The sequence below is a fragment of the Pavona decussata genome, unplaced genomic scaffold (genome assembly GCF_977016875.1).
Source record: "Pavona decussata unplaced genomic scaffold, jaPavDecu1.1 SCAFFOLD_102, whole genome shotgun sequence".
NCBI lineage: Eukaryota > Metazoa > Cnidaria > Anthozoa > Scleractinia > Agariciidae > Pavona > Pavona decussata.
In genome coordinates, this window is record NW_028145517.1 from 4527451 (window position 1) to 4548173 (window position 20723).

Consider the following 20723-nt stretch of genomic DNA (forward strand, 5'->3'; position numbering starts at 1 on the left):
TCCAGTGTGAACACATGAATTTCCCACTGAGCGTCAGCCCTAGTAAGGAAATGGGAGATAGCACGAGACAAGAAAACTATCTCCGACACCGGCGGGAATCGAATCACGATCTCCGATTTGATCGTCCGTTGCTCTACCGAGTGAGCTACGAGGACAGACGAGAGCAAGCCGTGGGTGAATATGGTGGTAAATGGAGAATGCAATAGCCGTGCGCGGACGACATTCATGGATTAGTATAAGTAAGCTGACATGCTATCTCTACCAAGTATAACGGTCTTTTTAAGGAAACCGGAGGTGGGAAAACACAATCAGTCTCGATATATGGTTGCATTGATCCTCAAGCTTCGAAAGCTAAAAGCCATAGGCGGTTCTATGAATAGAGCACAGCGGCTCATATATTAACGCTGATTCCTTTTTCCTTAGCTCTGTCAATAGAACAATAAACCGCTGATCGTGAGGTGTATAAATTGTTTAGGAGGCAGACCAGAAAATTTCTGGATCAAACTAAGAAAACTGTTTTCCGTGGAGAGCAGTTTTACAGAGCTAGCGTCCCTATAAATTTTTGTCCTCTGTCTTCGGCCAAATTGTCGTCCCTCGTTTGAGGTGGCCAATTGGGTGTGCATATGAGCTAAGAGGTGCAGCTGTAGTATGCCGAGAAAATGGAGGTGAAGGCTATTTCTGGAATATAGACAACTTGCTTAATTCTAGGCCGGCTGTTTCAATTCAAAAGGCATTCATCGCGCGGAGTCTAGGACTAATTCGTTATGCGCACGCGCTGTGCTTTATTTTTTAGATGATCCAAAATGGCGGACGAACAGAGTGGAGTTCAGCGATCGATAAGTAAAATGAAGCAATGGATTGGCTGGTCATGGACATATTTGTGGGGATTTTGGTTTCTCCTTGTAATATTCTTGCTTTACGTGCTCCGTACGCCCCTTCGTCTCAAAGAAAACTTGAACTTAGGTAAGTCATCGAACATCATTTGTCATGAGGAACAAGCTCAAATGAGAAATTAAATTCGCGCCGTTTCATTGTTTTATTTAAAAAACAGTTCTTTCACGTAATATTATGGTAAATTAATGATATTTTGGCTTTTCTAATTCTTTAATTTTAAAAGCCAGGCACTCTCTGGTAGCGCTACAGGATTTCTGTGTTTTGATTTAAATTTTATTCGGAATTTAAAATGAATCGAAAATGACAGGAATCATTAAAATAAAGAAAGACCGGATGGCATTGTGAAATCAGCTGTTTTCACCGATAAGTATTCATTGTTAGTCTTGGCTATTACGAAATAAAAATTCAATATTTTTAACCATTTTTTTATAAGTAGAACTAATCCTCTGACTCATTTTATATAATTAATAATAGAGTCCCATTTTCGTAACATGTACCCATGTAATGTCAGATTAAGTTGAATGACCTTTTGATCTTTTCTGTCTCAATTTCCTTAGTTCCAGCGTCAATTCATTTTCTTTAGGAGCGAAAAGTTGATCGGTCAATATTTTCTCCAGACTTTTTAATGTAATATAATTATGTTCAGTAAAATTTCTTTCTACTATTGACATTATTTAGGTCTTCATTTGGTTTGCTTTCAAAAAATTAATAACAGCTTAAGTCAAAGGCTTAAAGATGAGTGTAGTTGAGATCTTCTAGAATCACTCAGAAAGAATTTCAAAATGTAGAAAATGCCACTTGAGGAAACTTGAAGTTTCAAAATGTTTTAGGGGAGTGTGCCCCAAGCCTCCCCTAGAAGGTTGTGCCTTCAGTGCATGATAAAAAGCCTTTTTTAGCCTTTTTTTTTAGCCCACCGATTAATTTCTGGGCACTCTCACTGGATGAAATACGTCATGTGGTACCAAATCAGACAGCAGTTATCAGACGATAACAGTCATCCAATTTGATATCTGTCGCCTGATTTTTTTGATAAGAAAAATAAAGAAAGAACGTCACCTTTTTAGGTCTTGACTGTTCTAATGTAATCACAGAATCAAAAAACCGAGTAAAAGCTAGTCAGCTTGGATTGGTTTGTTGGCAATCATACTTTGACCATCACTGGCTGTTCTGTACAAGTGTGTGTGTTTCAGAAAGTACTTGGAGGGTTGAGGGTAATCTTTAATGAGGATGCCAACATCACAAAAGAGGTTTAAGGAAATGCCCTGTAGAAAATTACCAGGGTTGTAAAATAAATGAACCCCTTTCTGCCTTGCTGGTATATCAGATGATAATGCCCTTGGCTAAAAGATCATTCTAAAAATTTCACAGTTGCTCTTGAAGCTTTGATTCTCCACCATGTGTGTGTACAAGCCACCTGATCTCCAGGGCTGAGTTGCTCGAAGCATTGGTTAAAAGGTATTAAAACCTATAGGTTGTTAATTGGTATTTAACCCGAGTTAGCGCTGACCATGCTTCGAGCAACTCAGCCCTGGAGTTTAAATCTCTAAAAAACCATTCTCACATTTTCTTCAACCATTAATCTATGCAGACCTGTCCCTTGGAGGGAATTTCACTTGCTTGCTCAGTCAGTCGATTCCTGTTAACCTTTTTTGTTGTTATTGTTGATTCTGCTGACCAGTGCATAACTCTTGTGCATAATTATATATGATAGTTTTTTTGTGGCCAGTAGAAAGGCAGCCATTTATTCAACCACATTACTTAAACAAAATGGCAGCCTTTGTGGCTGAGAAAACTGAACCACTGAAAAAAGAGAACATTGAGAGTCTTAACTGAACTGAAAGCAGAGAATTGATCTTTGACGTTTGGAGTCCAATCAATGCAAAATGCTTTGGTATATCCTTTGGAGTTAGCTCATGGGAGCTTTTGATTACATTAATGTTTTATTGATTAAACCAGATTCAACAAGGGATATTAAATGGCATACTATTTATTGAAACTGAATTTAATAATGCCATTTTCTTTTTTTCAGCTATTGTTTTCTTGAACACACTGACACCCAAGTTTTACGTTGCTCTTACGGGAACATCATCATTCATATCAGGAATTATTCTTGTAAGTCTTATAAAAAGAAGTTCCATTTTAAAGGGTAAATGCAGATTTAGATATCTTTTCATTGTGGCATATTGTTGAATCAAGCATCTTCTGAAATAAATACCAATCCTTCCAAATCTCATAACAATCAAAATCTCACCACTGCAACATAAGTTATTACCGGTAGTTCTTGTAGCAAGCAATTTGCAGTCAAGGTGACCTCGTAAAGCACAGAATTAAATGAAAAACTGAGTTCATGAAGAGTTGCACCATGATGGTTTAAAATGAGATCTCTATGAAACCGGGGATGTATGTTAAAGTTGGTATGGTAACTTCATTACTGAACTCATTTTATACAATGAACTGTATAAAACTCGTGTTTTCATTGGTCTAGAGGAGTGTGTGATTAGAGTATAGACGCACGATTGACGTCATCGAGTGGTGTGAACGGCGCACGTGATCAGAGTCTAGAGTCCAGCCAGAGCGACTGGTCAACAAAGTTTTGCAAACTGTTTTTGCGAGTAGCAGACAAACACAGACAAATTTTCGCAGGAACCGAAAACTGCCCAATAAAAGATTGGACAAAGACCGCTGAGAGTGACCTCAAACAGGATAGGAAAGCTAGAACTTTGTTGTGACGTGAAAGGGAAGCAAATATTTGTCGAAATATGTCGCCGACTAAAATCCGGTAATGGAGAGTAATCGATTGCAAATCGCAGTGAAACGACTTACATGCTGTAATATTTTGGGGTCAGGATTTCCTTCTGGAATAAAGGTTAGTTTTGAAAAAATTGTTAGTGAAATTCTTTCTGATTATACTCTAATTTAGAAGATCACAACTTCATGTGTGCCGTAGTCTAAAACCGAGTTTGTTGGAAAGGTTTTGACTCAGCTCGCTCAGGCAACGCGATGCCCGCTCACGAAATGTGTTGAAATGTCTTGGGTATTGTATGAAACAAATAGATTCCATTTTGCCTTGGTTCTGTATTCTGATAACGCACAGAGAACGTCAAAACGTGGTGAGAACATCAGTCACTTCTTTGTTCTCACCACCTTTTGACGTCATCTGTGCGTTATCAGAGTACAGACGCACGGCAAAATGGAATCTATTTGTTAATTTTTAACATACTCTAACATTTCAAAATGTTGTGGTAAGTGCAAATTGCGCCAGTCTCTTAGCAGAGGCTTATTGCTAAAATTGAACAAGTTTCGTAAATTTTGGAATATGTTGTTTGTCAGTTGTTTGCACTTTTGTGGTTGATTGACAGCTGAAGGTGTGAATGACCACACCAGGTTGCATTGGAACTTCCTGTTTACTTAAAGGGCGTTTACATGGTACGACTTTGTCGCATGCGGCAAGCTTACGACAGGCCTACGACAAGCATTGTTCCATGTAAATCAAACCTAAAACTCGCTTATGACTGTCTTGTACATCATAAAAAAAGTTGTAGCATGTTTTAAAATCCTACGCCATGAGGAATGACGAGAATTGTGTGTGATTTTTTGCATGACGCCAGTACCACGCGCTCTAGAAATCGCATGCGACAGTCATAAGCAAAAGTTGTACCGTCTAAATCGGCCTTAAGATATTATTAATTTAATAGGCTCCTTTCGATATACTCTCACCTTGCAGACACCGCGCTATTACGGACACCCTGATAATACGGACAGCAGCTTAATCCCCGTCATATTAAATTACAGGCGTTTGACTGAAATAAATGCTATTACGGACTCTCGCTATTAAATACACTAACTCATGGTCCCAAGGGTGTCCACAATAAAGGGAGTTGACTGTATTAAAATTCAGCTTGAGGCTAAGAGGACACAATTATCAAAAGAAATCAATGTTTATTCATGGTTATTCATTTCTCTGGTTTGTGTCCTCTGCACCTCAAGTTGAATTTCAACATTTCAAAAGGAGCCTATTCATTTGTTTTGCGTATTTACTCAGCCTAATTTTCAGCTGTAGGGGTTGCAAATAATTTTATTGTTTGTCTTGAAAGGGTGTCTACTTACATGTATTTCTGACTATAAAAGGATTGCCATATTGGTTGGTCAAAACAGTGAATTAAAAGCTTGTTTTTTATTTAAAATTAACTTATAAATGCAACTGTATGTGTATGGTGGCAAATTGAACATAACTTAAGTGACTTTTCCAAAATTTACAATCAAACAAACTGATCCATTCGGTTTTGGACAAGAAATTTTAAATAGGACAGAGATTTGCTGGAAACAGGAATAGTCAGATGAGTAGATTTCCAATCAGACCAGTCCAACTAAACAAGGTGGTCAGGAACAATCCAGAATCTCACATAATTACATGAAGATGTATTTAGAGACTTTGGGACCAGCCAAAAGCCTGTCAACAATTATTTTCATGAAATTTATTTTTCAGTTAGACACTGAATTTGGAATCACTTGTAAGTGACCATACCCTTTTGCTATTTCAGTGACCACCATAAAAGCCTTTGAATTAAGAACGGTACCTCATTTTGTTACTGCACATACGTTCTGCACATCTCGGGTTGGTCTGAGATACTCAGGTTTCCTATGGGTGGCACTTACTAAAATAGGGATATTTTTCACATGGTTTACAACTACCTTGCAGGAAAGCAAATCTTAGCAAGAGTTCAAAAACAGAAATTGGGGGTAACCATGCATTTTTCAGAGGTAATAAAATATTAAGCTTCAATTTGGGAAAAAAATGCCATACAAGACTTGTACATTGCTTTGTATTTTACAGCTTTTAGAATTATTGTTGCATAATTATCTCTAAAAAATGTGCCGCTACCCCTAATTTTCTTTTTGGATGTCAGTAGCCCATACTCAAACCTGCTTTTCCGGCATAGTCATAAACTGTGCAAAAATACTTCTGTGTTAGGATGCAGTATCCTTAATTGTCAATCCAATGGTGTATTTAGTTACCATAATCAACCATCTGTTTTAAGGCTGGTTTCCATATGATCGCAGATCGCAGATTGCAATAAGGTCTGCGATCGTCTGCGATCATATGGAAACTACTTCTGCGATCGTCTGCGATCCTGCAATCGCGATTGCAGACAATCACAGAAGATAAGCTAAAGGCTGGTTTCCATATGATCGCAGACGATCGCAGACCTTATTGCGATCTGCAATCTGCGATCCGCGATCATATGGAAACCAGCCTTTCAGGGCCTGTTTCCATAGATGTTTTCATTGCAGGATGACTTTCTTTTCAGCTCAATACCAGAGGAGTTTTTCGGGAGGCTTGTACATGCATTTTGAAATTTTATGGCGGCCCGCATTTTTTGCTCTGCTTCCCACTAGCTGAACACTGAAAACAAGATAGATCCATCTGTGTACACTATACATGGGAATTCTGTTTTTGGTAATAAAAATATTAACATTTATTTTGCCACACCTTAACAGTTTGAATGTGTGTTTCATTATCTTAGATATTTGAGTGGTGGTACTTCAGGAAGTATGGAACATCATTCATTGAACATGTTTCTCTATCACATCTTGGTCCACTGTTAGGAAGCTCTGACAATACACCACAAAATCCTCAACAGAATGTAGCAGGTTTGTTTTAAAAAATTGCAAATTGTTTTAATTTCCTGCATCATTTTGCCATGTGTTGCTAAAAACCATCCAGGCTTGTTTTAAGAATTGCCTTGTTAGGCAAGTACAATCAAATATGTAGATTTTACAGCTGTTTTTAAGGGTCAATCATTTTTCAGCCATGAACAGTGTTTTTAGTTAACTTACTGCCAAACATTCTATGTAGTTAAAAAATGATGGTTGAAAAAAATGGCGTGAGTGACATTTTTCTGTCAAAAAATTGTCATTTATAAATATGTCAATTATTGTGCCTAAATTTGCATGAAGTTACCTTAAATTGTATGAATGTCCATAAATTTGTCTAAAACACTGTTTAGGGTGCTTAATTACAGCTACAGCCAGCTATTCATGGAAATGACCAGGCGCTTGACTCTACCATGTTTTATTATCAAGAAAATTGGTGCCGCTAGTGAGAAAATATCACTTGAAATAATTATCGTTACTTGTAAAATGATTGGTAGAGTTGCTCTGTTTGAAAGGGGGCATGACACATTTCTAGCCAAGGAATCATGAAAGCACTGCATAGCTGCCCAGTATTTTGTGTGCACGGCAGATTTTGGTCTGTTTTTAATTGTTTTGTCCCATGGCTAAATTTCTAAGAAGCTCATTGTAGTCATGGCTATCCTTAGAAATTTAACTTTCAGGTAAAAGATAAATATGGATCAATGTGGGACCAACAGTGGATTCCTTGTCTGGAAAAAGAAAAAGAAAGCATGCCCCTTATGCACAATTCAAAAACACAAGGTTGTTGCTGTTCATAAAGAGCTTCTTAAAATTCATTTGATTATCACACACTCGTTCTTACTTCCCTCATACAAGGTACATGTACAAGCCATATGCACGACTTCACATATATGGATCTGTTTCTTCTTGTAGTGCCTAACAGTAATCATTGTCTTGTTCTGTGTTTTTAGAATGTAAAGTGTGGAGAAATCCTGGAAATCTTTTCCGAGGAGCAGAATACAATAGGTAAATATTTATGTGAGTAAATGTCAGAACGTGCGTGTATTTACAGTAGATTACTAAAAAAAGCATAAGGTAAAAACTTCTATTCAGACAAGATCGCCACAAAATTCTCCAAGTATTCAGCTAATTTTTTTTTTTTAAAGCTGTGAATAGTCATCAAATACTGGATCAATAATTAACTCAAAATACTTCGCTACTAAAAGTCTATGTTGGAAGCTCTGCGTTCAAGTGATTTCAGAGAAATGTTTGTGTTGGCATCATGGACAAAATACATCATAATTCTTCTCATGTCAATTTTTAATTTCCAAAGAATTAATTGAAATAATCTCTTAGGTAACTAAAGACGTTATCCATGTAATCATTCAGTTGCTTTCCATTCTTTTCAAACCGTGGAAATAAATATAAAAGATGGTTTAAATGCTTGATGCCATCAAAGATCCTTCTTCTTCTTCTTTGTTCATGTTTCTTTTGACAATTTTGTGATTTACCGGTATCTCTAGTTTCTCCACATACACTGCTTTTTGGTGTAGCTATGAACATTAAATCAATAACGATTTAATTAATTGTTGTTTATAACAGATATTATTGGGTAACAGGAAAGGAGCCACTAACATATTATGACATGAATTTATCAGCACAGGATCACCAGGTAATTCTGCACAGTTTTCTGGTAAACTTTTTTTGTCTTAAAAGATATAAAACATCTAGTTGATCTATTAATAACTAAAAAGCACCAAAGGGAAGTACTGTTCAAATTGTAGTCTTCATTTCAATGGTTACACTTTAGGATTTTATTCACAGACTCAAAAGTTAGAACCACCTTGTACAGCATAATAAACAGCACCACAGGAATGTACTGCTCCGTAGCTTTCATTTGAATGGTCACACTTTAGGATTTCATTCGCAGACTCAAAAGTTAGAACCACCTTGTGCAGCACAATAAACAGCACCACAGGAAAGTACTGCTCAGTAGCTTTCATTTGAATGGTCGCACTTTAGGATTTCATCCACAGACTCAAAAGTTAGAACCACCTTGTACAGCATAATAAACAACACCACAGGAATGTACTGCTCCGTAGCTTTCATTTGAATGGTCACACTTTAGGATTTCATTCGCAGACTCAAAAGTTAGAACCACCTTGTGCAGCACAATAAACAGCACCACAGGAAAGTACTGCTCAGTAGCTTTCATTTGAATGGTCACACTTTAGGATTTCATTCGCAGACTCAAAAGTTAGAACCACCTTGTACAACAAAATAAACAGCACCACAGGAAAGTACTACTCAGTAGCTTTCATATGAATGGTCACACTTTAGGATTTCATCCACAGAATCAAAAGTTAGAACCACCTTGTACAACAAAATAAACAGAACCACAGGAAAGTACTGCTCAGTAGCTTTCATTTGAATGGTCACACTTTAGGATTTCATTCACAGACCAATGTTAGAACCACATCTTTGTGTATAACAAACAACACCACAGAAAATTGCTGTTGAGTAACTTTCCTTTGTCATGAATGGTCACACTTTAGGATTTCATCCACAGACTCTAAAGTTAGAAAGTTAGAACCACATAGTATGGTATAATAGACAGCACCACAGGAAAGTACTGCTCAGTAGCTTTCATTTGAATGGTCACACTTTAGAATTTCGTCCACAAACTCAAAAGTTAGGTAGTTTTGGTAGGACTTTATCCACAGTCTTGGAAGCCATAATTCAAATAATTGGCAGCTCTGTGTTTGTCAGGTCAGAGAATCATTGCTACCCAAAATTAAAAGCTCTTATAAAATGTAGATTTGTCTGAATCTATGTTCTATGGTTCCATAGTTATAAGTTATTTAAATTTGTTCTTTTCTGGTGACAGACATTCTTCACATGTGATGCTGATGCTGAAAGCTCAGAACCATCTGATGAGTGTAAGTACATGTGAAATAAGCAGTGATAATATCATGGGTGACAAATTACTCCTTGATTTTGGTGCGGAATTTCAGTGTTAATTCATAATTTCACATTTTAAATTACAAAATTGGTATGGCAATGTTTCCTATATCTCAGTGCCAAGATGGCGTCCAGGTTTAAGATGTTACGGATGAAAGAAGTTACAGCATTAAAAGACGCTGCAGAAAACCGAGAGTTTTTGAGAACTGGTGTGATGAAAATGTCCTTGAGAAAAACCCTTAGACTGTTTGTCCTGAGCAGTTGGATAAAGTACTCGAGCTTTTTTTTGTGTGTGTGTGTAAACAAGACGGAACTGAGCTCGATTGTGAGCATAATTTGTTGCCCATGATATTAAAAGGTAATCAAATGGTATACTCATGAAATTAGGAAATAATTTCACTGCTTTTTGTCAAAATTCTAATAATTTCCAGAGCCTTTACGGGAACTTTGAAATCTCGCTGGCCATGTTCAAAACTTCAGGACATTTCAAAACTCTGTTCAAATTTCAAAAATACAGGTCACGTGTGATTTAGATTGGTTGCAAAACAACACCAGAAATTAAGTGCTTATGGCATTTACAGGCAGCTGTTTCCAATCTATTGTCTGTTTACGCATTTGTTTGTTTGTTTAAAGTTTGTTTATTTATAAAGCATTATTCATTACAAACTGTCAGTGTTGATTTGGTTTTAGTAATGCTAAGAGCATGGCGAGAACGAGATCAAGAGAAAAGAATCAAGACAGCCCACCAAGCTTTAGAACATAATCCTACGTATGTGACATTTGAAAAATTATTTTGTTACCATTGTTTAGTATGAGCTAACTTCTGACTGTGATTAAAATCTAATTTCTCCTCATGCTCAGTATATTGTCAAGTAGTTAACCCTTTAAGCCCTAATAGTGATCAGCATCAAATTTCTCCTTGTAATATCAATACTTATTTAACCCCTGAGGTCATGAGAATTAATTTTATGATCACCCAAGGTGAATTTCTTTCCCCAGTATTTTTGTAAGAAAAGTATGGGGACAAGATACTGTAGGAAAATAGTATTTGTTCTTTGATATAAGGGGTTAAAGGGCTAAGTTGTAACTGACCAGGATTGTCAAAACACAAGCAAAAAGCAGTGTGCTGCATTGGCTCACCAACAAAGTAGAATTCTCGACATTGAAAATGATGTATTTAACAGAATGTAGAGTCTGCTTTTCCTTGGTCTTGAAAAGTGGTTTTTTACTTGTAGTACACACCAAGCTAGCACCATTTAAAATGTCTATTTGTTTGCCTGTCATGCCAAACTTTCTGTGACATTTATCCATACAATGTAAGTGCTCTTAGAAATGGTAGATCTAAAGGAGGACCTAGCTGGAATGTTGATAGATTTTTAAAATTCTTGAGACCTCTACACACTGACCCACCTTGACTGGTGTCAAGTTCAGGGCTCACCACGGCTTAATGTTACTGTTTACCAGCCATTCAATATTTTTTTCCCAATATGGATAGCCCATCGAAACATTATATTAACCCCTTTAACATTCAAGAGCACGAGGTCCCAATCCCTGACTTCCTCTTACTGTAACAGTTTAAATTTTCTTTAGCTACAGTAGCTCTATTTTAAGACTATTGTTTTGTTGTTTAATTTTCTTGCACAGCTGCCCTACAGCACTTATTTTGCTTGCTGAAGAGGAAGCTCAAACTATTTTAGAGGTGACAAATCTAGTTTTTTTTTATTCTTTATATGCACTATTTCTCCTTTATTCATGAACCCACAGGTATTGAAAAGTTTGGAAACCATTCTGCCTTTTTCTGAATTTTCCAAAAGTGGAAAATGTTGTTGCCAAAAGAAAACTGTGGAGATAGTTAAATTGGGGAAGAGGCCAGTTGAATTTCCCTTGAAGTTTGCAATCATTCTTTTTTTTCGGCACCTTTTGGTGAAACCAACAATGTTTTTAAAGTTTTCCCAGCAAAACACAGACTGAAGTCTGTCAGTGGGTGCTGGTCAGTTCACAACAGACTCCACATACAGCATGTGTCTCCTGGGAACTGATTCAAACAAGATTTAGTCATTTATGAGGGTAACCATTTTCAATGGCTTTAAATCATTTTTCAGGCTGAAAAGTTGTTCAAACAAGCACTAAAAGCCAGTGAAGCATTGCTGCGGAACAACACTTCAGTTAATCCTGACACCAAGGAAGAAGCTATACATAGTGAGTGGATAATTTAACTCAAAAATTCTGAAAAGAAACTTGGTTTTCTTTGTTTAATGGACTTCTGTAGTAGCTTATTTTTGGGGGAGGGCTTGTTTTCAGAAAGGCTTCTTTATAGTGGAGAAAAGTTTTCAAATTGCTTTTCAAATAAATTACAAAATACTGCTAATGGCTTTAAACAGCAAACCCCAAACATCCACCTACTTATGCCTGAGGGGTTAGATGATGTTTTCATCTGAGTTTTGGTGGAGGGGGGGGGGGGGGGGCGCAGTTTTCTCAAGGGAGGAGTACATATTTTGGGAGACTGAGATGGAATTTTATGGTTTATTGCATTAGGTAAACAAGCAGAAAATAATACACTGTACGTCATTTCAGTTTTGGAGTCCCAGTGATAAAGCTACGTGTACTCAGTCCATTAATTGTATATTGCACTGGCATGAAAACAATCAATTGAAAGTGATTTGTTGTGACCCATTGATTACCTTTACTGGCATTTTTTCCATTCAAAATAATAAATGTTCACTGTCTTGTTCTTCAGGAAGAGACACAAATGTCTGCGTTTACATCAGACGGAGGCTTGCTATGTGTGCGCGCAAACTTGGCAGAGTCAAAGAAGCTATTAAAATGATGAGAGATGTGAGTTTGTTTGTTTGTTTGTTGTTGTTGTTGTTTTAGCTATTTAAACACTGATTTCCAAACATCAACATTTGTAATGATTTTTCCTTGGAATCCACTTATTATTTTCTCCAAGCATTTGCAATCTTATTTGAGTAACCTATTTATAAAGCCAGTAGGTTTTTTTTTGGAGCATCCAGTGCTGTTTCTTTTTTCTCTGTCTTGCTGTAACCATTGAGCTATGGAAAGATATGTAGCTGGCTAATGTTAACTGGCTTCATATGTGAGACATATCAGTAATTATTACAAACTAAACCCTCATGAAAGCACTAACAGTGATCAGCATCAAATTTCTCCTTGTACTATCAATGCTTGTTCAACCCCTGAAGTCACCAGAAGTAAGGATACGATCACCCAAGGTGAATTTTTCTTGACATTTTAATAACTTCTCCCCAGTACTTTTGTAAGAAAAGTATGAGGTAAAGATGGGAGAATTTGTTCTTTGATATTAATTAGGGGTTAAAGGGTTAAGGACAGTGCCGCTGTACACACATTCTTTGTATCCCTGGATGATCAGAGAAACTCTTAATCAAAGGTATTTTCTGCAGCTTATGGCCATGCAGGAGAAGATCTTGACAAGGCTATTAAAATCCAAAATGAATATTTCTTACATTTCCAGCAAAATTTTCCCTCCAATTTGCATAAATTTAAGTGGCGTTGTCACTCTATATGTAAGAAGGCAGTTTTTCACTGTCATCATCATTAAATCTCCGTACGCCAGTTTTTCAAGGCCGAAGTTTTCCACTGTAGTTTGAATATTAATATAAGATTTAATCATGAACAGTTTTGTTTTGCTTTCAGTTAATGAAGGAATTTCCTCTCATGAGTGTACTTAATATTCATGAGAATCTCTTGGAAGCTCTGCTAGAAATACAAGCTTACTCAGAAGTACAGGTATTTTAAAACAATTTACGTGTATTTAGAAATAATCTTTTCTGCCCGTTTCAACATACCGTAAAATCACCCAACGCTTATAAACATGGTAACTAGCTTCATACGTGGGGACATGTTAACTAGCTTCATACGTGGGACACATCCCTCATACTGCAAGTATCAGTAATTACAAACTTAGGACACCTAAAACTCCTTGTTTTGGACTTGCATGAGGTTCGCCACAGAGCACTCAACTCAACGGAAATTTGAGGATTTTAATTCTTGTACTCAATTTTTCTTTGAAAGTCCTACAATAGTCAAACTGGGGAAAAAATACAATAATTATTGCAAATGTCCGTTACTGATTTTACAAATCCTTGATTGTAATCTTACTTACAATTCTGTTACTACTTTCCGTGGACTGAGTTTATGAACTTCTTGACTTCTTTTACATGGTTTTGCAGATCGCGTGGTTTTGTAAACCGCGTGGGTTTCACCTTTTAAATATCTTACTTTGTCTCTAGAGATTAATTAACATCTTAACTGGCTTACACTATAGTGTGCGAAATACCCGTTACAAAGTTGTATAACCCCAGGGCTTATGACCAGGATTTTACAATGTATGTCTTCTTACTGTCACTGACTCCAGTCTCTCCTTTCTTGTTCTCCAAGCAGCAAGTTCTAGCCAAGTATGATGGTAAGAGTTTGAAACAGAGGACATGTTTTTCGGGTCTTGCTCCTGAATTTGTGTGATAAACCAGCTGAAAATATCTTTTCACTTTTTCTAGATATAAGCCTTCCAAAGTCAGCTACCATATGTTACTCAGCTGCTCTCCTCAAAGCCAGAGCAGTTTGTGACAAGTAAGGCTCTCATCTTTATTACTTGTGTAAAAAAACACTTGGAGTGTGAAAATGCAAACTGGGATTTGCCTTGTTGTTTTGACTGTGAACTGGAGGAACTTGCTTCTAGAACTGAGAAACCTATTGAGTACCGTGAATGAAGTTTTGGCAAAATTAGTGTATGGGAAAAGGATATATGTAATTTTTGTTGCCTTCGTCAAGATATCTGATGTAGATGCGCATTACATCAAAAGGCCTAAAAACCCTGACATTAACGTTCCCCAGAGAATGCCCCCAATAATCTTTCCCCTGAAGGACCCCGCCCCACGACCCCGAAAAATGGGCCCCTGAGAATGTGGGTCCTGTAAGGCCCTACAAATAGAGATATTTACAATCGCGTTTACGGCGATGCAATACACGTTTAATGCATCGCGTTTATGTTTTCTTGAAAAAAAAAAATGAGTACATAGATGAGAATAGTGCAAAATAATTCTAGCTCTTTATCCTAACGCAAAACTACTCAGTTTTATCGAGAAAATGAAAACAGCGAGCGGCAAATATAGGATTGTCGTATACGCAATTCAAAACCTCTACTGATGTACGGTATTTAAAGACAAACACTTTATGCTTATGATTTAGCACTGAACGACAACTCGATCTAGGTAGTGATTACAACTATATGTGGCTAAATTAATTCACCCAATATAGCGTTATCATTTTTTCCCTTTATCTTCCTGTCCCCTTCCCGAATGAAGGATGAAGAGCGAGGATCTCTCTGAGAATTGATTTGTTGTTTTTGCACAGATTCTCTCCAGAAATTGCAGCAAAAAGAGGGTTAAGTCCAGCTGAAATGGCGGCCGTTGAGGCAATACACAGAGCAGTGGAGTTTAATCCCCATGTTCCTAAAGTAAGCTTCAATTCCTTTTGAAAGTTGTCTTGTTTAAGTTGAATGCACAACGGTTTTTCCCAAAAACAAGGACACTCAACGCTTCACTTCGGTGGATATCTGTTTGGATGGGCTTAATCGCTTCAGAAGTTCGAATTTTGTTTTAAAGCAAATGAACAGTTTTCTCGGCAAAATATCGGCTCAAAATTTCGTAACACTGGAAAACGAATTCCGTTCGTTTTTGGAGGGGCAAATATGGCATTAAAAGATGCCAAGTAAGGTCAGCTGGCATTTTCGTAAAGACATCAACAGATCTTAATTTCGGGAAACAACATTCCGTTTCTTAAAACTTTCTGAAACTTAAATTTTCAGCCCAGTAAAGCATCCGAACTGATATGGCGCAAATGTGCCTTTAATTAAAAGGCAACTAAACCATCTGAGAACACGAGAGACAACATTTTAAGGGTTATGTTTGAACATTCTTGTTGGGTGCTCCGCATAAGCTGAGCCTCTTAGTATCCCATATTCGTTCATTTTTCAGTGAGAAATTAGCCTGCGTTGCAAGCGTTTCGGGAGGGGGGAGGGGGTGGGGGCGTTTTTCGCTGTTTGACCGCGCGGAAATTGGGACGAGTTTTTCGCTCGGTCAAACAGCGAAAAACGCCCCTACCCCCTGCCCCTTCCCGAAACACTTGAAACGCAGGCTATGAGCAAATACGAACTGAAACAGTTGTAATCCAAAACAGGTACTGACACTGTTCGTTTTTTCTTGCAGTATTTGCTGGAGCAGAAGAGTCTAATTCTTCCTCCAGAACATATTTTAAAACGAGGAGACAGCGAAGCGATAGCCTACACGTTCTTCCACTTATCTCACTGGAAAAGAGTCGAGGGCGCTCTTAACCTGCTCCACTGCACGTGGGAAGGAAGTATGATCAATTTTTTGTTAGTATTTTTTGTAGCAAGTTTGCTATTCTGTGGATGGAAAGTACCCTTCTCGTCAAGTTTTGAGGTTGTGGATGAAACTTTTAAATGAAAGCTACAGAGCAGTACTTTCCTGTGATGCTGTTTGTTGTGCTGTACAAAGTGGTTCTAACTTTTAAGTCTGTGGATGAAATTCTAAAGTGTGACCATTCAAATGAAAGCTACTGGGCAGTACTTTCCTGTGGTGCTGTTTATTATGCTTTACAAAGTGGTTCTAACTTTTGAGTCTGTGGGTGAAATCCTTAAGTGTGACCATTCAAATGAAAGCTACTGAACAGTTTTTTCAAGTAATGCTGTATGTTTTGCAGCGTTATACAAAGTAGCCTTGTCCAATTTCTATTTGAGATACAGTGACATGATTTGCAGCGCCGCGGAATTCACTACCCTACCATGTCCAATGTTCAGATGACATGATCAACTCTCTTCTGGTCTCTTTTAGCATTTCGCCTTGTCCCCTACCCTCTGGAGAAAGGGCATTTGTTTCATCCTTACCCAGCGTGCACTGAAAATGCCGACAGAGAACTTCTGCCAAGTAAGTCATATTTCCATGATCACAAGCTTCTATCACGATTTCTTTCTGTCGACAAAATACGGACCGTCATATATTTTGGGGAAAGTGGAGGGGGAGGGGAGGGCTAGGCCGCATTTTTTGCGTTGTTTTTGCCCAGCCCGTCCCCCTCCTCATCAAAAATGTAACGGTCTATCTTTTCGCTTGAAATCGAATCAGTAAACACAAGATTTAGTCGACGGTGTTGAAAAACAATCAAAGTTTGGGAAGGCCAGTTTGACAAATTCAACACGCAAACGTATGAAAGCTAACCTGAGCGCAACGGTTATACAATACAATACAATACAATACAATGCATTACACGTTGATAAATGATTTTAAAAAGTACTTTTGAATAGTTGACTGCAGATAAACCAAAAACCGCACGCGTGTCAAATCCTTTTCACGCGCAAAGCCTACTCTAGCTAAAAGTGGATGTTCCGAGCTCACCATTCCTCTGTTTTAGGTCACCATGAACTGTCCATTTATCCCAAGAAAGAATTGCCTTTCTTCATTCTTTTCACCGCTGCCCTCTGCTCCTTCACTGCAATGCTGGCTCTTCTTACGCACCAGTTTCCTGAACCCATGGCTAACGCGGCGAAAACTGTAAGTAGCCACTCTTGTGCGCGATTTTTTTTTTAGTGCTGCCAGAGTGTATGAGTTATTGTTTAGAGCGTTAGAGTGTAATGTCACGTTATGTGCATGTCAGACAACATGGCCTCTCCATACCACTTTTGCTTGGTGCTTCACCCAGCAAAATGGTCACGGCACACTTTGGCGTGCTTGCGTCACGCTGCTGTTTAACGTCACAGCAGTATTTCTGCCACACTACGTTTACATCACATCGCCAATGTTCAGATTACACAGCAAAGTTCTTAACGTCACACCTCGTTCTATTTACATTGCACAATGTTCAAGGGATACCGCGCTATCTTAACGTAACATATTTGCATCATGCTTTTCTATGTACACTTTGCACCACGATATAATTACCTAGCCATTGTGTCTATATCACATTATACTATGCACATGTCACGCTATAACTTTGAACGTGTCATGTGTTGCACGTCGCATCACGATATGTTTACGTGACACTACACTGTCGATGTCACGCTGTGAGATTTTACGACACACCACATCGTGTTTGCATCACAACGCATCACACCATGAAAGTGAATATATGAAAATTCATTCATTTGAACTGCGGGAGAAATACGTAACTAAAGCAGTTGTGTGTAATGTTATGTTTATTTCTACGCCGCGCTCCGTTATGTTTAAAAATAAATTTAAAAAAATAAATTACTTTGTTTAAGTGTCGAAGTATTTAGCACTATTGTGCTAATTGGGGACTCTATAAATCAGTGAAAAAAATATAGAAACTGAACATTACATTCGTTAAAAATCCCAACTGGTGGGAGGCAAACCAGTTGGCTTTTTACAAAGCGTGGATTTGGATTTGAAAACGGGGCTACCGTGAAACAAATCCAAGTGGTCAGAGCGGGGCTTCAACCCAGGACACAAGTCCGGCGCCCCAACCGCTAGGCCACGCCGCACAAAGTACTTTGTTTGCGTTGTACTGCGGTATACTTAAGTGACAGCCCAGTTTCAGAGAATGTATAGGGTCTAATGAGTGTTGTGCCGCTAGCACTAACGACACAAATGATGGATTAGAGAATTGACTTTGAAGAGTATGTTAAAGCGCTACAGTGAACCCATGAATTTCTTACTGGTTCGTTTCCGCTGAGGTCGACGATTTTTGTCTTTGCCTCTTGTAGTATGAAATCCATGGGTTCACTTTAACGCTTTACACTGCATCTGATCCACCACTTTCGGAGAATGTGCGACTGCTTCCGCCCTATTTTATTAGTGGATCATAAACTAAAGAAAGCTCTCCGTTATACGAGGGAGCTAGTTTGGTTTCAGCCGACAAGACTGCTTGTGTTATGATTCAGTTTCGTTTTACTTCATTTCACAGTGTTTGAGCTGGATTTCAACACCGCTAAACCTTATCATACAGAAGTTTGAAGATTTCTTTCCCGCGCACATCTGGCACCAGTTAACACGCATCTGATTGGCTCCTCTGACCACGTGTTCTCATGCCTGTTCTCTCATTGGTTGCCTTAACCTCCTTATTTGGAAACAAAGTGCACGGAATCGTTATTGCTTTGTTTGACTGTACCTTGTTCACTTGTTAAAAGAAGCTAAAAAAAAAGTCACCTTTGAAGGTTTAGAAAAGCCCTGGTTATCTCATTCTTTCTTCCTCAATTCCCGGTGGCAAAATGTTTGATGTTTTAACTACGAATGTGGCAAGCTGTTGAAACGTTTTAAGGGTACAGTACACGAAGCTGTGGGGACAACGTATTTCTTCAAACATTAATAAATTAACTGCTATATTGTTTAAGACTGTTAGAATATATTTATGTAGTTCAGAAAGTTCACAAGAAGATTGTTCAATATTAAAAGTTAAATCTCCGAGGCACGCTGAATGTTGAAATCATTCTATTACGGAGATCGTTTTCTACATACTTCTTAAAACTGACTTTTGCCCCACCTAAACTCTGATATTTTTTGTGGATTTATAATAAGTACCCAGTAAGTCAATGTTAAAACAATAACATAAAAACGAGGTTTGCTTTCAGTCCTTAACGCGCAAAGGAGTCAACTTTGACCGTAATTCCGGATAAATCCACCGAGGAATTGCGGCGCAAATCGAATTTGTTGATTCGAATTTATGAAAGTGGCCGAAAAAAGCGTCATTATCTTGCTACGTGCGTACTTACCCGCGGATGTAAGCGAGTCACGTGCGACAGAATGAGATGTAAACTCGTGCAATTGAAAGCGGCCCTAAAGTGTGCGATGTAAGCGTACAAACACGAAATGCTCATTAGCAAATAGACCGGTTTTCATTTCAGTGTCATGAAACCAAAACAAAGGTAATTTAGGGTTAGGGTTAGAATTACCCTGGCCAATGAACTGACTTAAAAGGCACAATGAGCCAATCAGAAGTCTTCAAAGTCAACACATGTAACCGGCGTAAAGCGCGGGAAAACTCGTGCGAGGAAGTCACGATTGGTTGTGGTTTTGTTTCTGATTGGTTTAGAAAGTGGCACGAGTTTCTCTAACCAATCACAGAGCTCAGGAAAGCAAAACTAAAGCAAACGCGAAATTACTTTCGAAGGTGCGCCGCCATATTGTTTTGGTGACCGACTTATTCGACAATGAATATGAATATTGAAAAATATTGAAACTGGATATTGTAACACATTTCAAGCCGACTGAAACCTTTCAGTACACGCATTTTTCCTCTAGCCAGCACCAGCAGTCAAAAAAGGATTTGTCAATAGGGCGAAGCCCGAAGACTCCTATGAACAAACTCCTAAAAAACATTTGAGGAAAATATTAAAAACATCAAATCACGTATCCTTGCTAGAGACCCCCCAAAGAATCTGATTAAAAGATTTTTTATCAGATGTCAAATTTACAGAAAGATCCTCAGCATTGAAGCAAATAAGCGACACCTCCGAACAAATATTGCCTTGCGTGACACATTATCAACCATGAGTGCCTAACGACAAGCATGTTTTGATGGAAAACTAAATAACAAATCAGCCTTTCCTACGATAAATCTTCAAAGAGTCACCCCTTTTTTTTCCTTTTTACAAAAGGAAAGTCACTACATGACATGCTTATAAGAGCAAAATTGTAAAGTGGTTACATTTCAAAAAATGTTTCCATTGTTAGAAGTGGTGTAGGCCTGTCACTCCTTGCTGTTTCCTACAGAATTGAACAGCGGCGGGATTGATAAGGTCCTTTTTTGTAAAGCGCAAAAAGTGCTTTTATCAAAGATAAGGGTAAGTCGTTATTTACACACGTGTGCTAGCAAAGTCGTGTGATAGCCCACGACTTAACATTGCAGTTTTTAGTTCATTTCCTGATGAAGGCAACATTTACCGAAAATCACTAAAGCATCAGGAAGCCAATCACTAGCTATCACTTAACCTTCACGGCCAGTTTGCGTCGATGTCCTTTTATAATATTCCAAACCACTTTTCCCCGCAGTTGACTGAGTCGCCGTCGTCGTTGCCAAAACTCCCTATTTAGAGTATGTGGGACGATGATTCTGTTACCTCTACGATTTTTTACTGACTACAGAAGCTTTATAACTGCATGAACAGTGTGTAATCTCAGATGATGATCGTATCTGAAATGGTATAAACACCGTGGCCAACATACTCG

At 38.1% G+C, this 20723-nt stretch overlaps 1 protein-coding gene across 1 annotated transcript; it reads left to right on the plus strand.

The window, feature by feature from the left end:
- The first annotated feature begins 735 nt into the window (after positions 1–735).
- Positions 736–18966, plus strand: LOC146471772 (protein ST7 homolog). The gene is made up of 18 exons (XM_085120326.1): positions 736–963; positions 2924–3006; positions 6420–6546; positions 7500–7554; positions 8131–8200; positions 9416–9467; positions 10180–10258; positions 11134–11188; positions 11592–11688; positions 12227–12324; positions 13165–13257; positions 13912–13933; positions 14025–14097; positions 14881–14983; positions 15735–15885; positions 16380–16472; positions 16954–17093; positions 18463–18966. Exons 1-18 carry the CDS (start codon positions 804–806, stop codon positions 18556–18558), a joined length of 1647 nt encoding a protein of 548 aa, XP_084976452.1. The 5' UTR covers positions 736–803; the 3' UTR covers positions 18559–18966.
- The last annotated feature ends 1757 nt before the right edge of the window (positions 18967–20723 follow it).

Coding starts and splice junctions, on each gene's coding strand:
- LOC146471772 (XM_085120326.1), top strand. CDS start 804: ATGGCGGACGAACAGAGTGGAGTTCAGCGATCGATAAGTAAAATGAAG. Junction 6,547..7,499: donor TCCTCAACAGAATGTAGCAG/GTTTGTTTTAAA, acceptor CTGTGTTTTTAG/AATGTAAAGTGTGGAGAAAT. Junction 13,258..13,911: donor AAGCTTACTCAGAAGTACAG/GTATTTTAAAAC, acceptor TTCTCCAAGCAG/CAAGTTCTAGCCAAGTATGA.